The 20559-nt window shown below is 40.7% G+C and overlaps 1 protein-coding gene across 4 annotated transcripts in view; it reads right to left on the reverse strand.

The window, feature by feature from the left end:
• gdpd4a (glycerophosphodiester phosphodiesterase domain containing 4a) overlaps positions 1–20559 on the reverse strand; it is a 41050-nt gene that overhangs the window by 7156 nt on the left and 13335 nt on the right. For all 4 annotated transcript variants that reach the window (XM_040037558.1, XM_040037561.1, XM_040037560.1 and 1 more), the window contains 14 exons: positions 18201–18367; positions 15906–16011; positions 15350–15453; positions 14159–14252; positions 13358–13417; positions 13155–13253; positions 12884–12977; positions 8889–9034; positions 7137–7219; positions 5420–5570; positions 4932–5150; positions 4596–4753; positions 2942–3089; positions 815–897 (listed from right to left, as the gene is read on the reverse strand). In XM_040037558.1, the coding sequence (XP_039893492.1) occupies positions 815–897; positions 2942–3089; positions 4596–4753; positions 4932–5150; positions 5420–5570; positions 7137–7219; positions 8889–9034; positions 12884–12977; positions 13155–13253; positions 13358–13417; positions 14159–14252; positions 15350–15453; positions 15906–16011; positions 18201–18262 (1607 nt within the window). In that variant the 5' untranslated portion in view covers positions 18263–18367. The remainder of the gene's footprint in view (positions 1–814; positions 898–2941; positions 3090–4595; positions 4754–4931; positions 5151–5419; positions 5571–7136; positions 7220–8888; positions 9035–12883; positions 12978–13154; positions 13254–13357; positions 13418–14158; positions 14253–15349; positions 15454–15905; positions 16012–18200; positions 18368–20559) is intronic.

Here is a 20559-nt window from a genome sequence, read left to right on the forward strand (position 1 = left end):
GCCCGCCTATACAAAGAGTGAAGGAAGGAGCAGATGATGAAAGGGGCAACGCAGAAAAAAAAAAAAAAGTACAAATAAAACCACAGAGGATTTTCTTTGTGGTGAAGAGCATCGTCTGTGTGACAGGAAAGACTCCAACTCTTCATATCCTCAGTCTAAGGGCTGCTAGTTATAGTCACAAATAACTAACCTGAAAAAGCTGTGCTTGAGTTCAGATCTAAATTAACCCCTCGTGATCTCGCTGTGAACACAATCTCATGACAAATTCAGTTTGAGCTGATAAAACAAATCATGGCTGAATATTTGAAAGCACAAAAAAGGCAGCTTCTTTAGATAAAAAGGAGCATTTATCGTTATTAATGCTGTTCTTAGTAGCTCATTACTTCGTAATGTATGACTAGACAGATAATCAAAGTTAATAAATCTTTAAATGAAACTGACATCTTACATCAAGAGAAAACCAGCCGAGCGTCACATACTGTGAAATGTGTGCAAATATCAATAAATACAATCAATGTGGCTTTATTGTTTATTATCATTTTTATAATATTTTAAAAAATATTATACTTGAAGATAATTATTATTTGAAGAAGAGATTAAAGTAAATAATTAGACACAGAATATTAAAACATAATTTTAGGATCTCTTGAAGCTGAACGAAAAAAATATTCCGATATTATTTTTGTGTGAAGAATCAATCAGAATCAATTTTGTGTGTGTGTGTGTGTGTGTGTGTGTGTGTGTGTGTGTGTGTGTGTGTGTGTGTGTGTGTGTGTGTGTGTGTGTGTGTGTGTGTGTGTGTGTGTGTTCCTACCAGTGGAATATGAAAATTGCAGTGATGAGGAAGGCTGACACCACATCAGTAAGAATCCACATCAGACTATATTCCTCTGGGGTCTAGAGAGACACAATAAAAGGATTTATTACATTTATTAAACAAAGAGTTCTGAGATTTGTTGGGTCACAGATGGAGGAGACTGAGCATTAATACGATTATTCAACACAGTGATGGTAAACGGACTGAACACTCTTATTAAAATAATAATTGCACTGGAGCTGGAGCAGGAGAGAGGGTTTATGTAATCAAATGCTCACAGGTACAGTCTCCAAACACACACGACACCTGCTGCACAAGCTTCAGTGGATAACAACAAATTTTAGACGTTTTTAGTGAATTACTCGGAGCCTTACCTGAAGCTTGCTGACACAAGCCTAAAAACTGTTTTCATCAGGCATAATGGGAGGTAATTATCTGAAACTAAGGAGAGGGACCACAGCTCAGACACTTCCCTTCTGCTTCTCTGTCATTAGCACATGGAGATCTGTCTCCTCGGGAGCTGCTGCCAGTCCCCTCACAGGCCTTCACCAAACCGCAGCCTCAGTTCATCCTTACACAATCTGCCATTATCTTCTACAAATGCTTTCATATCCTTCAGAGTATGTGGTGCCAGCTTGTGAATAACTCTTTAATGAAGCATGAAATATATTACATGTAAATGCTGGTAACCAAATCCTATCACTTTTAACAGTTTCTAAGTTCTAAGAGCCTTCTGGTTTCTTTAACCTCCTAAGACCCGAATTCTTTCACGGCATGCATTTTTAATTTATCTTTTCTATTTGGGCTGATTGGGACCCGATGAATGGAAAAACAAAGAATTATCTTTTTACCTTATTTTGCTCTACAAGGGTCTGACATCCACATATGAGTACATTCATTTTAAATTTTGATAGAACAGTGGTAGTATAATGTCCTCGTAAGTGGATATCAGTAGGGATGGGTACCGTATCCGGTGCCATAATGGCACTGGTTCGGAGATAAACGGTAGTAACCAGACCAAAAAGCAGCGCACATTTCGGTGCTTTTTTTCTTGAGATGTCATACACTTTGGATTCTAGCCAATCATTTTACGTTTCCGAGGATAGTAGGCGGGCCCAGGTACGTACGTTCTTTTAGGGCAGAGCTACAGATTAAAAATGCCCAAGGCCAAGCAGTCAAAAGTCTGGCTGTACTTCACAGCAAAAGATGCAAACTCAGCAGCAACAAGTGCTTTAAGCTGATACTGTGATACTGTCAAAGGAGGCAACACCTCAAATCTGATGAAACACCTGGCGACGCATAGCGTTTTTTTAAAAGCCGAGAAATGCGTCGTATTTGATAGCTTGCTGCGAGACCTCACAGCGAGCACATCTACTGCGGGTGTGGTGCCTGTTATCGGACCCGGAGTTAGCAACATCCCCCAAAAACCCGAAGAGGAGAGTCCTGGCCCCTAGCCCTGCCGGTGTAGCAGAAATGATGACAGATGATGATGCAGCAGCAGCCATTCTTCTCTGGGTGAGAAGCTTCATGTTGTTCGTCTGTAATTTATTTTATTTATTAAATTAATGCATGTAAGGTGAACTAGCAAACACCGTCGTAGTTACATGCAGCTGTCTTCTTGTTTGATGGCAGATACTCCCTTCACCCTGGCCAAAAAGGCTAAAATGACCAAAGAAAAAGTGGAAAACAGCTAAACATGAGAGGTTTTTGGACAAAGTTTGTGTTTTTTCCATTGTTTAAGCACTGCTTCCAGCCAAGAGTGATACCATATATGCCCCATAGCTGCAGAAAAGGCTAACATTGTTATCTTTTTACAAAAAAAAAAAACAGCTGAACATGAGAGGTTTTTGGACAAAGTTTTTGTTCTCCATTCTTTAAGCACTGGTCACCGGTCCGAGCACTGTTTAAGCACCGGCACCATTTCAAAACTACCGGTTTGGCACCGGTATCAGATAAAACCTAAACGATACCCATCCCTAGATATCAGGCCCTTGTAGAGCAAAATGTAGTATTTTGGCCTAGACAACCCAACATTTGATGTCCACATATGTGGACGCCAGGTCCTAGGAGGTTAATAAAGTCTAATATGACTCATAAAAGAATTGGAGGTTTGAATCTGCTCACCATCAGGAACAGCGGCTTGTTGATGTTGGACAGGATGTGGATGGAGTTGGTGGTCACGGACTGCGCTCCAGCACACCAGGCCAGTGTGTAGAGCCAAGGCTGGCTGATCACATACAGGTTAGTGCTGATGTTCACTGACTGGTACTTTCTGGGGAGAGAGACAGAGAGACAGAGAGAGAGATGCAGTTTAGCATGCCAAGCCTTCTCTGACAAAGAGACATCGCCTGGATGGGAGCGCATGCTGCTCTGAAACCTGTCAGCATTGATCGGGCTTTTCCAAATGTGCAAGCTGCCAATTCCATCTGCACTAATGCACGCTCATACCAACAAAGACGTGGGCTTCTGAGGGATTAACTTTTCCACACATTTGCAGCCTTAAATTTAATGAAAGACTGTTACTGATGAAAAAGAAAGCCGTTAAGTTTAACTCTGGTATTCATACATTCTACTGCAGTTTTTCCAGTGAGTCAGTGGCCTGTAAAAGACTTGTAAAAGTTTGACCGCATGCTTTATGCTCCGATTAAAACCTATCAGGCAATAACAGTATGACTCATTCCACCCGTCACCTCTAGTTGGTGACAAATAACAGTTGAAACGTTTTCATGAAGATGAATCAGTTGTAACAGTGGAAGATTATTTCAGTCGCCTGTGTAAGTTGTGTTGAAAACTGTCTGTATGTGAGTCACTCCACCATCTTTCTTTCCAGATTGTTCTCCCACAGCTACTGTTAATGTACAACTACCTCCCTCTCTTATTCTCCTCTCAGCTGGACCCGTCTGTACCTCCTCCACTGCTTCCTTCACGCCTCTACTGAACAAATTCCTCTTTATCCACACTTTCCTCTCCTCACTTCAGCGATGAGCATCTCTCACACCTGCCCTTTATCTCCCTCTCACTTCCCTGAGGTTGTTCTACAAGCACCGAGATGGAGTCACTGAGGAAGCTGCGTCCATCTGTATCTGGGTTACATAACTGCACACATGCACAAACACAAGAGACCAATTCAAAATGTCAAGTTTCTCTCAGTTGGTATAAATAGGGTTGTTTTGCCACTAGATGGATGTGATTGCATAATTGAATGTTTGAACTATGTGCAGGCCATTATATCTGCTGTTGTTTTTCTAGTCTGAACTTACAGACTTGTACAAATAACCATGTTTAATTTGTATTTTAGAAATCCAATTTTGCATGAATAGTTTTTCTGCGGTGCATAAAAAGAAGAAACACAGAGCAGAACTTCCATCACCAGGACAGTGGAGACGGAGCTCATCGGGTCAGGCAAAACCTGAAGAAGCAGCTGATTGTGTTGCTGTTTGTTTGTCACAAAGATGACAGCAAATACATTTAAATGAATGCTATTATTTATATCTGCTTGATTATAATTAAACTCACAATTAAAATTGTGTTGGTTAATATTTGTTTTATCTTTAATGTGTTGTTTGAGTAATTTATGTAAGTTAAAATGACAATTCAAATCATTAACAGCCCTGGTATTGGTTAATAATTCATGAGTGTGAGCATGTGGCCTCTCCTGACACGAATACAACCTAAATCTGAAGAAACTCTGAAATAATTACCGCTGCAGTGATTAACAATCTTTAATTAAAACTGCCTAAGACAGACGTTTAATGTATGCCGTTTATCAGCTCTGTACCGGATCTGTTGCTGAGACATGGTGCTGTAGTGCAGGTTCAGTCTGGTGATGTGTCCGTCTGTCAACTCCTGGATAGAAGCCTTTTCTCCAGAGGTCTGCTGCAGGTGTGGGTCCACAGCCTGGACCTGGTCCCTGTCTTCAGATGGCAGCCACAGGACCTACAGCCACACATAACGCAGTGAGCAAACAACACCAGGAAAAATTAACAATAGGAAAACTAAATGCACTGATTGTGTTTGCAGAACGGCACTAGACTGAAACCAAAAATATCCCCATTAAACCAATTTAACGTTATCTTTAAATCAAAGTGCAGATACATTAATCCTGATCAGTTACCTGCGAGGAGTTGATGTGGGCCTGTACCACCTGTAGAGTGGTGTTGATGTATGACAGACTGTATGGGTGTCCAAGCGGTGGCCTGCGCAGGTCGAACAGCACGAGTCTACCACTTCGGGCTGCTACCTCCAGGAACTGGACCAGTGAGGGAATAGACTGGTTCTGGGCCTGGGAGCGGTCTGCCGCAGAGAGGGATGACACGGTGCCAAACGGATCCCTCTGCAAGTGAGAAGCAGAGTGATGGTGAGAGGAAAAAAAATCAGGTTGAATTTCACCTGCTCTTAACTTAGAGGGACATTTTCTGTCTTTTTCTTTGGCTTAGTTGTTTATCTGTCGGTCACTGCAAGCAGGAACTCAAACAACATTTGTGAATTCTAAATATCTGTAGGAATGTGTTTCTTTCAGTAGTTTCTATACAGATGATGCATTTCTAAGCCAACAACATGCTGCTGTTGCTCTGTGTTGAGCTGCGTGCGTGTTGGTCATACCGATAAGAACCAATCACCAGCGTTCAACTGCTGCAGCTCGGTCCAAGTGAACATGGAGGCGTCGAGGTGTGTCCTGTTTGGGAAAACCTCCGCGATGTTAGTGGTCCTCTTCAGGGTGGAGTCGTGCATCAGGAAGGGAACGCCATCAAAACTACAGACAGAATGAAATATTCAGTGAGTCACAACACGAGGATTCAAGAAGGAAAAGTCGGACTCCAAGATGAAGGGTAAGTGATACAAGGGAAGAGGAAGTGAAGAGGCAGTAAGGATGACCAGATTCACTGGTCAGCACTGATAATATGACTTCATAACAACAATATGTAGATTTATGATACAAACTGAACCCCAGAATCTGCCCTACAGACTCTCAGTAAGTTGCACTTATTGAGCTTCAATCCTCTTTCACAAATCTGTTGATGTGGCTGAAGGAATAAAAAAAAGAAATCGCTGCACTCCTACCAGAAAGCTCACCTTATGAAAGACATTATATAGTGTAGTTACACAACAGGAGCCCAGTATCATGCACAACATAGAAATACAACTCATTCTTATGAAAGCACCACCAGACTCAACAGCACTGGATTAAGCTAACCCGCTGATGTTGAGCCGTGCAGCTGATCCTCCTGTTTTCAGGTTGTAAAATGGCGCTAAACGTTTGGTTGTAGGCTCACGGGAGTGCTCACCGCTAATTGGATTAGCATGGCAGTAATCACCTCAGCAATGAGAGGAGCGTGCTAGCATCTGATCTGTATAATTCAAGAGACTCGGCTGTAGTTCGCTGATCACCTGATCTGATTGATCTGATCATTTTACCATTAAAGAAACGCTCAGAGGTAACACTCAGTGTCAAAGGATGCACCGATTGCAGTCATGAGTTTTTGTAATCCTGTAATGTGAGGCTGGCTTTAGATGAGCAATCTTTTCGTGCCATCTGCAGTCTGGATTTTAAGTTACATGCCAGGTTCCAAACTTTCACACTTTTGGTGTGAGACACACTTATTCACCGATTCTTCCTATTGTCAGCAAACAAATAACCCACCAAATAAGCCTCTGAGATAAATAAAGCATATGCCAGCATATATGACTGGTGAGAACACATCCTGTCAGAGGTTATAGGTGGATGCTGGGGTGGTGGAGGGGTTGACGTAGCAGTAGTACTGACATATTAGAGTGAAAGATGGGAAATTTTCAGCTTAACCCTCCTGTTATGTTGCGGGTCAGATTGACCCAGAACAGAAGAGATGTCACATGTCATCTGCATCACTACAGAAAATGAAAAAATCTAAATTATAAAAGAAAATTGTAAAATAATCAATGACAGTGTTTCTGACACTTTTGGATGAGTAAATTTGCCCCGGGTCAAATTAACCCAGGAGCATAATCGGTGTTCCTGGAAACCAACATAACAGGGAGGGTTAAGAAAGAAAGACTGCTACGCTTGTTATGGGCATACAATACGACGCAGCTCAAGTGGTGCATCTGAACTAGCTTCAACCAGCAGTTATCCTCAGCACCATCAGACCTGCTGGGACATTTTACTTTAAGTAACTCTGTAACACTGAGACTGGTCCTTGTAACCAGGAAGTCAAGTTTATAATGAATTTTGTAGATTAAATTCAAGATCTATCTGTTTTTACAGCAGTGACATTACTGTGTGCAATTCACATGCTCCATAAATAAAAGAGTGAGATAAAAAAAAATCAGTAGGATGACACACCTGATGGTGACATCAGTCTCCAGTCCTTCTCCTCCAGCTTCCACTGCCTTCTCAAAAGACATCACAGTGTTCTCCGGAGCGAGCTACAGAAAAACAAGCAACAATTTCAGAAGGGATTGTTGGAATGGAATTCCATGCTATGCTTTATATTAACTAAAATGCCATATAACCATAAAGTGCAGTATTAAGTCGACACGGCCCTGAAAATAAAGGCATTAGACTACGTGTCCTTGGGGGTAGAAAGCTGTAGACTCTTGCTCACGCTTGCCTGGGAGAAAGTAGATAACAGGGGACCATCTTCTAGTGGAAAGTTACTGAAACACTTGTTTAGACTAGAGAGGGACCAGCAGATTGATTGTTTGATTGTAATTGATTGTTTATTCCCAGATGAAAAACTCAAAGGGGATATTACACTGTTTTATGATGCATGATACTACTGATTTATAAGAAATACTGTTTGCAGAGAATCATGGCCTTATTTGTCTGATTAGAAAGAACAAAACATACTGCACAGGAAGCCAAGGTCATAACTTAGGCTCACTGAGAGAAAGACTGAATGCTTAGTCTGGAAGGAGCCGAAGCTATAAGAATGTGACAAACAGTCAGACACTTCGAGATTTTGCCGGACACCCTCCTGTGCAAATCTCCCATCCAGACGTTTATGCCTAAAGGGTTGTATGGTATAAAGAGATTGTTGATTGAGCATTAAACACCAAGTGTTGTTCTTCTTTCAGCCCAAAGATCAAAGAATTGGGGTATTTAACAGGATCCAACCATCGCCCTGATCAGACATATTCTAACAGGATTGCACACAGGATGCTGCAGAAGCAAAATCAGTTTCCAAAACGTCAATCTGGATATCAGCCCGTTTTCTTTTCCTCATTACATCGTGAGCTTTAGAGTATCTGCTGAGCTACTGGGCACAACTTCATATAAGCTGTTTATATTTATTTCTGATCTACAACAAGCAGCACAACTGTTAGAACTGTCACAGCTGACATTAACTTAGATGGAAACCTACTTCCACGACAGAATTGACCTCCTATGATGTCAATATAAGCTCAGACGCATGTTGAGTAACAAATATCCACTTTCCCTGCTGCCACCTGCATGAACATTACAGCCAACAGGTGGATTTTCCCGTTTCACAGCTAGCCAAACAACGAGGAAACACTGTTTAGGAGACACAGAGTGAAAGTGGACAGTACATCTTTGGTTTCTTAACATGAAACTGGGGGAGTACCAAAGTGACCCCCCTTAGACTTGTTAGTTTTAATCTTGTTTTCCACTGAGGTTCACTGGTTTTCTAATATAATGTAAGTCTATGAGCCGCTATGTTACATCTATGCAAGTTTGTGAGAGCAGGGCTTCATGGTGCAAATTAATCTTTATACACGTGGTGTTTAATGTCCACTTTAACTCAGAGTGGAAATTTTTTCAATGACTTTATTTTAGGGCAAAGTCAAAAAACTGCTTGGCAGTTTATTTTTTAAATGCCCCATAAGTAGGATGGCAAAGGGTCCAATTTGTCCCAGTGGATGAAAATGCAAGGTGTGAAACTGCAGCGTGGATCATTGTTTTCTATTTTTACATAACTGCACTGCGATTCTTGATGTGATGGTGTCAGCGTTATGATGCGTACATTACCCAAAGGGAGGCTAATCCACAATCACACAAGTTAAAATATTTTGCAAACTTACTTTAGGAATAAACAAAATCAGATCAGATGATAATGGTTTAATTCAGCCTCACCATTGGAGCTCCTCTGTGCCCAATGAGAGTAGGGGCAGGTCCCAGAGTTCCCGCCTCTTTGATGCAGGGCGAGTACATTCCCAGAGGAACCAAGTAGAGCGAGAACAGCACGGACAGAAAGAGTCCCAGGACGGCCACCTGACGGACTAAATGCCACAAAAATAAATAAACGGTCATGAAACAGGAGCGTACTACTGCATACTACTGTCCAAATATTCTGCACATAAAATACACGCATTCTGCTGTAATTTGTGCAATTCACATGTAAACAAATCCTAATACTAACAAGCATAAAACTTCACAGTTACAGGAGTGCTATGCAGTAGAAACTGGAACTTAATCAGGATAATATGGAGTAAATCTTTCTTGATAGGATCAACATAGTGCTTAACAACAGCAGCCATATGGGCAACACAGGGAAGTCTGGACAGAGAGCAAATACAAAGACCTGAATTGTAGCCTCTTAAATACAGATAATAATAATAATAAGACTATTCTATGAGTTTTTATAGTAACTTCATGCAAGACTGTGTATAGTTTAAACTTTACAACAGGCAGAATAGCCTTTTTTATTGTCTTCCCTGATGAATAAAAGATATCTTACCCCACTCATCACCCCACCCTCTGAATCCACCCCGAACACCATGTTACCCCAGAATTCGTCTGTTCGACACAGAAAGCTGACAAATAAAGCACCAGAGGTCAGCAGGATTAAGATTTTAATGAGGGGTAAAGTTGCCTCCAACTAGGCTGAAACAAATCACTCCACGTCTTCACTAATAAACGAGGCTCTGAGTTTGTTTCATTTAGAGAAACTCTGCAGGCAGCACCGGTTTATTCTGTGCAGGTCAAATTAAAAGGTGAGACCAGAATAAGGACTATTTAGACGGTTGCAGCAAAAACAATAAATCTGTAACTGTGTGAGGACTGCCTGTATTTAACAAATCAATTTATTAGTATCAAGAATATCACTTATTATTGAGTCAGGTTAACAAGGGAAAGAAAATATTTAAAAAAAAATCTTTGGTTATACATTACTGTGCACAAATCTTGAGTGACCCCACATTTCTTTATAATTCTTTATAATTTGCTAGGAAGATGGAAATGAGTGCAGCCACACATGTACAAAGCAGAGTTTGCACGATTCTAAGAAGCTTCAATATTTGGTATGGCTGCCTTTATAAAGCCCGAGCCCACTCTGGTAGCTTTCTTCTAGTTTGTTTAAGTAGTTTTCAGAGACTTCAGGAGACTTGGCTCAACTGAAGAACAAATGCATCTCTCTGTGTCAAGTCTCTGATGGGTTTTTCCCCCCATTTCTTCATCTGCTGTTGATAGTTTTTAAGCTTTAAAGACCTACCACCTCTTTTGCCCTCCATTTGTCCAGTGTCCTCAACCATACCGAGATATGCTACATTTTCAGCTAATGCCTCTTTGCCACACCGTGTTGCCTTGTGCATGTTTTTTGTACATTAAACTAAAAAAAAGGGGAACATGTTGTGTTTTTTGTGACCCACTGCTAATAAGAAAGTGCCTAAAACTTCAATTTAAAATGTGATCTTTCTAAGTTGTCAGTTATGTGTTGATACCACACTGGGTCACAGTGTAAGTATTGCATCAAATTAGTAAAATATATAATTAAAATGTTGCACAAAATCCTCACACCAGTGCTGCTACTCCATGTCTTTCATTAGAGCATCAAAAAGCAGAACAAAGGTTTGGCATTTTGCACAGGAACAGGATTAATGCCCCGAGCAAGACAGTGTTGGCAAGCCCTGCTGTGGCCTCTATGTGTATATATATCTATGCACGAGAGCTATGACTACTGCTGAGTCATTTGACCAAGGAAGGAAGGCCAATTTTACACTTCCCTGCTACAGATAAAAGCCAGATTTAAGTGGGACTTTTTGTGGTCATTGTGGCATTAATAGAGAGAGAAATTCTGCCCTTTTGGGAAATGTCAACAGGTGCTCCTTTGTCAGCCTCCCACTAAAGAGTCTCAGCATGACTAAGCACAGACACTCCTACTGCTGCCCCGTCTGTCTCCTCTTTGAACAACCTGCCCAAAACCATCAGAAACCATCAGCTACTGTTACAAACATCATCAAAATAGAGGACAGACATTTTGCTTTTCTTTCACAGGAATCCTTACCAATGTTTAAACCAATCCTAAATTAAATAAAGTCATAGATTTAACCGAGTATAATAAACACACATAGCTTCAAAGTCTGGATTATTTTCTAATGACCAACAGGAGGCAATGACTATGGGACATCCAGTTTCCTGATAAGTTGTTGGGCTTAATCGCTAGTTGGAAATTATTACGTATGGCACATGGCTCATTTTACAGGTTTTAATAGCTTTAATAGTTCTCCCAGTATCCAGTTTAACTTTGTCCAGATGTTTATCTCAAAACATTAAAGAGGACTAAGCCATATTACACAATCTGCTTCTGCTAGCACAGACCCCTGACACGAGTCTGCATCCTTCTGCCCGCTAAATCACCATAGCAACAAGAGAAAGTACCAACAGAGAGAAGAGACATGGAGGTCAAAGCCATTCAGCAGAGAGGAAAGGACATGACACAAGACAGAAAGCAACCTGAAGACAGGTTAAAAGAAACAGATGGCAGCTAAAGGGGCAGAGCTGGCAGGGCATGAGATCAGAATGACCGCGAGACCAATAAAAACAGACTCAGTTTGTAGGAAAATTACTCAAATGAAAACCCTTTTGTGCCTAACGGTGGCTGGAGGGAGATCTACAGGTTGATAAGCTTTGACAGAAAAGGAAGGATTTGCTCAGGAACACAACTTTTGCAGCCAAAAAGCCAATAAAGAAATTCCCTAAGATCCTTCAGCCTATTTTCTCTTCCAGTTACTGTACTGATAGGCTGCATATACCTATTTCGATTCTTCTCTCTTTCCCAACTATCTGATACTCTGGCTTTTAAAAGAGGACAGGTTCTAAACTGAGACAAAAATGTGCTTTTTGTTCCCTTTATTATAATAAAACATAAAAACATAGTTTTTTTTTAAAGGGTGTAGTTCTGGTGTAGCATTATCAAATATTTAACTACTTTTCATGTGATTTTGATTCACGAGTTCTTCCATGTAGATCTACATACGAGATATGATTAAAAACCTATAAAATCAAGCATATAAAAGCTGAATCAGATGCTTAAGAAAGGTTCAGTGTTGCAACTGCACAATCACCCACAGTATGAAAGACATGCACAAAGACATCACCCAGGTTCTGTTTTAAAGCATCGACCTGAGTGTTTGCACTGTCCTCATGTTGGTGTTTAAAAATCAGATATGACGAGGGAATGTTGTGTCTTTCAGTTGTGGGTAACAGACATGCTGTCCATAATACAAATGGAAAAGTTCAGCAAAGACTCAAAAGATTCTCTTCTGAGTGTCTGGAAACCCTTCTTGGAACACTTTGCGAGGGCCAGATTGGACTAAACTGGACCCAGATTTGTAAACTCTCATCAACTCCAGCTTTTGGTGCTCTATCCTGTGGTGTTCTGTGAAGTGCATGTTTGCTTGAATTAATTATTTTTTCTGGAACACAGCTGAGCCTGTCTGTTTTTGTTTGTTTTGGGATTTGTGTTGGTTTATATTTTGAAAATGTGAAATAAAATAATAATAAAAAATAAAAAAAATTCAAATATGATAAACTTCAGCAGATCAGACTGAGAAACTGAAGACACTGCAAGCTCCAGGAATGAGTCATTAGTCAGTAACTCAAGTGATGAATGAATAAATTACTAAATTAACTTCATGCTTTATTCAGTTTGACCTGAAACTTTGTAAAGTAACGAACACCCGAAGTCTTTTCACAACCAGAGGAGTCGCCCCCTGCTGGCCATTAAAAAGATGGCAGATTTGAGACATTTCCATTTTGTCTCCACCCTAAGAAGGTTGAACCCATGTTTTACACCGTCTATGCCCCACCCGACTTTCAGTGTTATTTTTAAAGTGCAAAACATGCCTTACCTTTCTTGTTCATGCGAAAGAAATGTAATGCTATTGGCCAGGAAAGAATCGCCATCAATGACACTGCAGCCACATGTAGGTAAGGGGCTGTGACCTAAATATAAAAAGAAAGCGACAGCACGTAATAAACATAACTGTACAAATCTCTCTGCTAATATTTATGACTACAATAATAACTGTACAATGTTTAATAAACTGTGGTTAATTATTTGGAAAAAAACAAAACCAAACAACGAATCACTCCTTGCTGTGATTGGCTGGTGTGGCTCACCTGCAGAGAGAGGAGGAGAGTCTTCCATTCTTTGCTCCAGAGGTCAGAGAGGATGGCGGTGGCTGTGACGGAGAACGCCAGCGTCACCACAATACCAGACTGACAAAGAGAGGAAGACGAGAAGATACAACGTATGTGAGTGCACACCAACGGAGACCTGAAAAACCAACAGTTCGTGCTCTTTTACATTTCTGTATTTATACCTTGTGGCTCCAGTGAAGGTACAACCTCTGGCCCTCAGAAAGCAAACACACCGCCAGCACCTAAACAACAGGTGCAGAACAGGCTTATTAGAGTGTCAGACATTAATATTCTTAATATCCAATATCTATTAATATTAGCGTTTTATAAAGCTGATTAAAGCAACCATCTGTTAAACCTTTAACTTCAAGAACTTTAAAAAAAAAAAAAAAAAAAAAAAATTTATTTTGTCCTGATTTTTTTCTTATTATTAAATTTCTTTCATGTGTCCAATAAAAACAGTCAAATCTCTACGGATTTGATCAAAGCCAATCTTCAAAGCAGAAAGTCAACTGTTAATACAGATTTTTCTTTCACATGTTTTATATAAAAGTCTTACATAAGTTTGTCACTCTAGAGAAGAAGACAAGCTTCTAAATGTCAAACGACCTGCTGATAGAGCCCGAGGCACAGTGCACACTTGTGTCTAATAAAACGCTTTGAAGAACTCCAGTTAAAGTGAAAAAAACAAACAAGTAATCTGTGATGTTTCAATGCTTTGCTGTTATTGCATAACTGCAGGAGGGCACAGGTTGGTAACAGGAGAGCAAACAAACAGTCAAGTAGGTCCCAATAAGGTGTTGCTGAAAACTTGCTGAACTTTAATAAGAACATTGTTGTAGCTGTAATACAAAGGTTTTCTTGGCAGCTCCAGGGAATTAAAGTGGCAACCACTATTTTCTTTCTTTCTTTTTTTAAAAAATTGGTTTTCTATTACATTTCCAGGTTCCAGACGGGTTGAAATCTGAAATCGGTGTTCATACCAATAGCAGAGCGATGTATGTGAAGAGAGCCGCAGCAACAATCAGCAGGACCAGAGACCAGGGGAACCAGAAACCAAGATTCCCAAAGTTAAACCTGAAGATACAAAAGGACAGAAACAAAACTGTAGCAGCAGCTTCGTGTCTGTTTAAAGTGTGCTTCATGGTGTGTTTGGTCAGTTTAATCCACACCAACTCTGAACAAAACATCAAACAGTCATCAGCTGTGGACAAAAACCGCAACATTTCCTGGAGACAGTTGTCATGAATCTGTAAGTGATGTGTTTTATGCATATTTTGTGTGTGGAGCACATGTTTAACCAGATGGATGAAGCTGGAACAGAAAAGCTCTTTAAAAGCAGCAACAGTTGTATTTTTTACTTAAACAATGTTTTCTTTGAGTCCTAACCAGGTAGGTTTTGTTACAAAAAAAATAACCAGTTAACGTAGTATTGTGTTGCATCTTTCAATACAAGTTCAAAGTGTGAAAATCAGTGACGATTGAATGAACTCCCAAGATGTGTGTCTTGCTCATGAATCAGTGCATATGAGTGTACTTAGACTTATGAACAAATGTTGTGGGAGATTCAAATGCTTTATGACAGTTACAGCTGCTCAAGTTGTCTTTTTCTAACTCTGGAAAACGTTTCACTGACGATTGGTTTTCAACTTTATTTCCTCCAAACAGCTCTACCCTTATGGCTACATCCCAACTCCATCACATAAAACAATGGATGCACTAAAAATTACAACAAACACTTGATGAGCGGTTGTGAAACTGAAGCGTACAATGCAACCCAGAAATGGAGACGTCTTCAAAGTAAAAGTTGCATCTTTTGTGACATTTTTCTTTCAGCAATAAGGGACAACTTTTACTTTGAAGGCAAACATTCTCAGTTACTAGTTTGCATTTTCTCTACTGCTTGAGTGTTTGCAGACATGTCATCTGTGTTTTTAATGCAAACTATGGGCAAAAGTGACAATCTTCTAGCGACCAAAGCCATTGCAAAGGTTTTTGGTCCAGAACCTTGTTTGGGACTGATTTCACCCAGCAACAGCCAGCAACCTTCAGCAACCATTTGCCAATCAGTTGGAAAATAGAGAGTAAAGGTTTCCTCTCCAGACATATGTGCCAGAGGCAAAACATTAATGTGTGAGCACTTGTCAGTGTTTGTCAGTGTGCTCAGTACGAACCAGTCAAAGTCATTGTAGTCGTTCTGGGCTTCACTCCAGAAATAGAGGAACACAAAACTCAGGAAAAAGGTGAGGATCAGGAGGCCAAAGCTGCCACACTCCACCTGTAAAACACACAGAAGTTCAATCAAACATCCCATTTCTACTCCACAAAAGAAAAAAAATCAAATATATATGCATCATACTCCGCTAGCTCCTGGTGAAGATGTTAAACAGTTTAAAGGCGAACTTGTTTTCTCGGGGTAAAAAAGGTTTACATTCATATTTGGAGCACAAACTCCCTGATGCTGAGGACGTATTTTATTACCAGGTGCAAATAGAACCACTAAATATTAAAACCAGCTGACAGAGCGTATGCACATACTGATATTTTTTCATAGAAAAAGCAGTCAGAGTCAGCAGGCCAGACTGAGGAGAACCGGCTGGGTAATCAATACTCTTTGCACAATCAGCAAACTAACCAACAATCTGCTTGTTGCAGACGGTCGGTGTGTGTGTGTGTGTGTGTGTGTGTGTGTGTGTGTGTGTGTGTGTGTGTGTGTGTGTGTGTGTGTACCTTGCTGCAGCAGCACTCTCCCGGCTGTGCCCGGGCTCTTTGGTATCGTCTCCATTGGCAGCCGTAGAGGCCAGCCAGGCAGGAGACAAATGGCTGGTGTTCATACCTGATACAGATACAAAAACACTCAGGATGACACTTTCCTAAATACAGCATTCAACATATTAAATACATGTTATGAATGAACTGTACTCCTACAATTTTATTACAAATAGGCTTTGAGCAACACACTTTACTGTCATTTCTGAGAAGTGTTAAACTGGACATTTATGTTTTTTTCTGCCATGTCATCTTCATATAGAACATGGACAAAGCCTATGGGCAGGTAACCTCTGCTATCCAAAGGAACAGGCTTCAGACTGGTCTCTTTGCCCCCCCACCCCAAATCTTGGCCTTCCACCCACCTACTGTTCAAACCTTTGTTTGCCGGAAGGGACAGAAGAGAGTCAGGAAGGACAAGACAGGAGCTAAAAGGGCTCGTCTTTGAAGCATCGAGGCCCAGAAGGTTTGTTTTCAAATGTTTAAAAAAAAAAAAAAAAAAAGGGATCATGCACAGTAAGGGTCAATGTATAGATGTGCCAGATTTAGCTTTACATCTGCAGCCCCTGACAAGTCGATGGCCCTTACAGCATAAAGAGTAAAAGAAAACTAAAAACACAAGAGCATCGACTCAAAAAAGAAAAACCAGAAAAGAAAAGCACATAAACGTGAGGATGTACACAGTATTTCAAATCGTGACAGCATGTTTAATGATCCTGTGACCACTGTGTTATACTGTGTCCAACTGATATGATGAAAAAGCATTATTTTAATCTATGATTCATACAAAGGTACTCCAACATGAAAATACTGAGCTGGAAATGTAGTGCAGGGTGTGAAATAATCTAATCAAAATAATGTTGAGTGAAAACCCAGATTCACTAAGATTGAAAATTAATAAATCTTTGCAGGACAATGTGCTGGTTGCTCGAGATTTTACTGAAATCAACAAACTGCCAGCAACAAACATTTCCTACAGCAAACACACAGGAAAATAGCACAGTTTAGATGATGCATTCAGGTTATCTCGGTACATAAATAAGCTGTGTGACTCATCCTGTACAGATGGTCATACTTTAGATCGAACAGTCCTCCATGAAAACAGTGTAAAGCTCATCGTGTACAGACAGGATGTTTGAAAAGTTATTTTCTGATACTTTAAAACAAATTAAGTTCAGCCCCGAGGAACCAATGACAATTAAAATGGTCTAAATTCTAGATTTGAAATCAGGGTGTATTTGGTTTTATTGAATGCCTCTTTGTACCAGTGTGTAAAAATAATTCAGGACACTCCATTCAAGCTACTTTAGGCTAACCCTGTCTGCTGTTTACATTTTCTGGATGTGTTTTATTTTTAACTTTGCAGGCTCTGTTAAACCCTCATAAAAAGCTGCTGCTGCTGAGGTTGCCTTGCCTCTCTTTCTTCATCTCTAAACTGCTCAGCTTGAGCTGTCTCTCTGATGTACTCTAAAGTTATCCTGGTCACTCCCAATGAAAATCTTAACATATTCAGCCTCTCCAGGGCTCGCAAAATCGCTAGCCCCGGGACGTCGGGCTGGTGATTTTGCGAGCCCTGCTCTCCACTTCCTGTCTTTTTGTCAGTCCCAAACATCATAGCAAGTCTCACTACCATCTTGTAAACCTTCCCATTCACACTTGCTGCTATTCCTGTGTCAAAAATTGCCTCTAACATGCGTCCCCACCATGTCTCCACCCTGCCTGTTCGCCTTACTTGTTTACTGTCAGTTGCTCTGCATGGTTGACCCATGCTATTTAAACTCATCTTCCTTCACCATCTCTGCTCCTCGCATCTTCACTTTTCCATCTGTCTCCTTCTCATTTAAACATCTTCTGCCCAGCGTCTCTCCTGTGCACACCTCCACCTCTCCAGGCTCTCTTCCACCTGATCTCTGCAAACATCATATTTCAGAGACCTGACCTCATCAGTCAGCCTGTCCTGTCACCACTGTCCTCATACATGTCCTGCATCACCATCACACACACTTCTCTGCCCTAACTTTTTCCATGACTTCCTCATGAAGTACCACAGTTCACTTCTTGGCTTCCATTAAATGCTTTCTCTAAATCCACCGGACCTTGGTAAATAATGATTAGAAGCTATATTAACTTACAATGTTTCCTTCAAGATCAAGGAAAGATGACTAAGAAAAAAAAGAGGTTAGAGGCCATTTTTTGGACTATTCAACTACAGTCTGTATGTACCACAGTGAGTGTAATGGTGATGGTGTTTTGTACCTTTGCAGCAGCTGCCGCCGCACCACCTTTAGCTTCCCCAGCTTCAGTCTGGTCACGGGCATACAGTCAGCCCCAGCCCAGCATCACAGGGAGAGACAGAAAAGGAGAGAAGACATGTAGGACAGCGAGAGGGGAAAAGCTGGATTTTTGGCCACCAAACTCTTTACCTAAGGGGGAGAAAAGAAAGCTCAATTTAAAATGTATTCACAGGAAGAGTAGACTCAGCAAGACAGAGCGTGTGAGTGTCCTGGTTTCATTACTGTGGCCTGCTTAAAGTAACCCAGAAGATGCAGATCAGCTCACAGAAATACACACTGACCTGTATTTGATCTACAGCTCAAACATGTGATTTATGATAATCAAATGTCCTACATGCTCAGCTAATCTATCACGCCACATCTGGAGCAGAACGACTGAACTACACCCACAGAAGAAGAACAAGTCTCTCTCTCTCCATCTACCCCTAAAGACAGAGTAATGGCAGCAATTTTTCAGGGGGATTGGAGTAGCATCGCTGTAAAGCTGCACCTCGTTCACAGTCACGAGCTGTGAGTAGCAACCCAAAAGAATGAAGTGACAGAGTTTCCTCAGCCTTAACATACAAACACAAGAACGGACTCACTTCACACTGCAAGCTGTTATTTCACATGACATTACTTCAAGTTACTGGAAGCCGCTTCCTGCATCACTTCTGTGTGGACAGCCCTCCACAGATAGCTGAGGAGTTTGGAGCTCCTTCATCTCAAATAGAGCCAGGTGAGGTGGTTCATATGTCTTATAAGGGTGATTCTTGACACCTGCCTTTGGAGGTTTTCTGGGCACCCAAAAAGTTGCAGGAAACCCGATGTAAACCTCGTTCAATAGATTAAATATGGCATTGAAGTGCAGCTGTTTTGTGGTGAAGGACATCTAGAAAATCCCATTTCACCTGGTGCTACTGCAGCCCTAATGTGGACATAATTGATGGATTTATTTAAAAATTAGATTTGTTCCTGGATCTGATAAGACAGCTTCTTCCACAAGAATGAAAACAGTAGCTCAAGAAATTTACAACCAGGTTTGAAATTCCTGACGTGCAATTCATTTCAGCCAAAACTATTCTGCTCTATACCACACAGTAATGTGCAGTAAGCACTGAGCAACCCTTCATTTCTTTACATTTTGCTTGCAAAATGGAAATAGGTGAAATAAGATGATAGTACTTTATTAAAACATGCTAACATAAGCAATATATTTTATACTACATACATATCCCCATCTTAAAATGTGCACAGTTCAGTTTGTTGTTTGTCATTTCCATTTTAATTTTTGTGACTGAAGTCTGTTACTAGACGACCAGCAAACTTATCGCACAGCTCCCATGGCAACTGTGACATCAGATATTATTACTGCAGTGAAGAGGATGATGGAAGGTGGGGCAAACAAGAAAGGACCAGATGGAGTGATAAAGGGGAGAGTGAGGAAATGACAGGGTGAAAGTGTGAGAGGGAAACCACGATTAGGCGTCATCAAAGCTGTTATGTACAGAACATAAAAGCACACAGAGTCCTCTGTCCCACACTCAGTGAATTGTGCAGTTCACAGTGAGCACATAGTACATTCAGAGAGACGCGGAATATAAAAACAGGAAATGTAAATATCTGGCGAGGGAGTCAGCACCCACATGCTGTCATTCAAGCAAAACCTGAGATACTGAATGTGTTGTGCTGGAATTGCCCACCCCTGGCCTAGAACAACTAAATGGTTTTGGCCATTATTCATCAACTGTCCGGGGAGCACATGTTTTATGACTCATTCATTTATAAGTGTGGTTGCCTTAACTGGGAGGTTTGTGCCAACACAGGAAATCCATGCAACACGTGTACTAATGGATCAAACATGTATGTGTGGAACTGCAGAAATTTAGACATCACTTTCAAATGACCCTTTTTGTACCATCTTTTATTATTTTTAGTTTAGTTGTTTTAAAGTGTGGTAAATGGGCTGGTTCTTATATAGCGCTTTCCTACTCTACTCGAGCACTCACAGTGCTTTATATCATTTCACACCCATTCATACAAGCACTTTTTTCTTTGCTTTTTTTTACTTAAGTGCTTTCTATCTAATATTGGCACACATTCATACTCTGACGGACGTATCGGAGGACAACTTGGGGTTTGTAACTTGCTCAAGAATATTTGACATGCAGACTGAAGCAGCCAGGGATCGGACCTCCAACCTTCTGAGTAACCAATGACTTGTGAGCTTTGTGTCACAGCCAATGGGAGTAATAATAAAAAGTATAAATAAATAAACAACTAATCGTCTACAGGCACCGCAATGGATTCACACCAGCAGCTGTTTATCTGGACCGGCTTAC

The sequence above is a fragment of the Simochromis diagramma genome, unplaced genomic scaffold (genome assembly GCF_900408965.1).
Source record: "Simochromis diagramma unplaced genomic scaffold, fSimDia1.1 OVJJ01000463.1, whole genome shotgun sequence".
NCBI classification, from domain to species: domain Eukaryota; kingdom Metazoa; phylum Chordata; class Actinopteri; order Cichliformes; family Cichlidae; genus Simochromis; species Simochromis diagramma.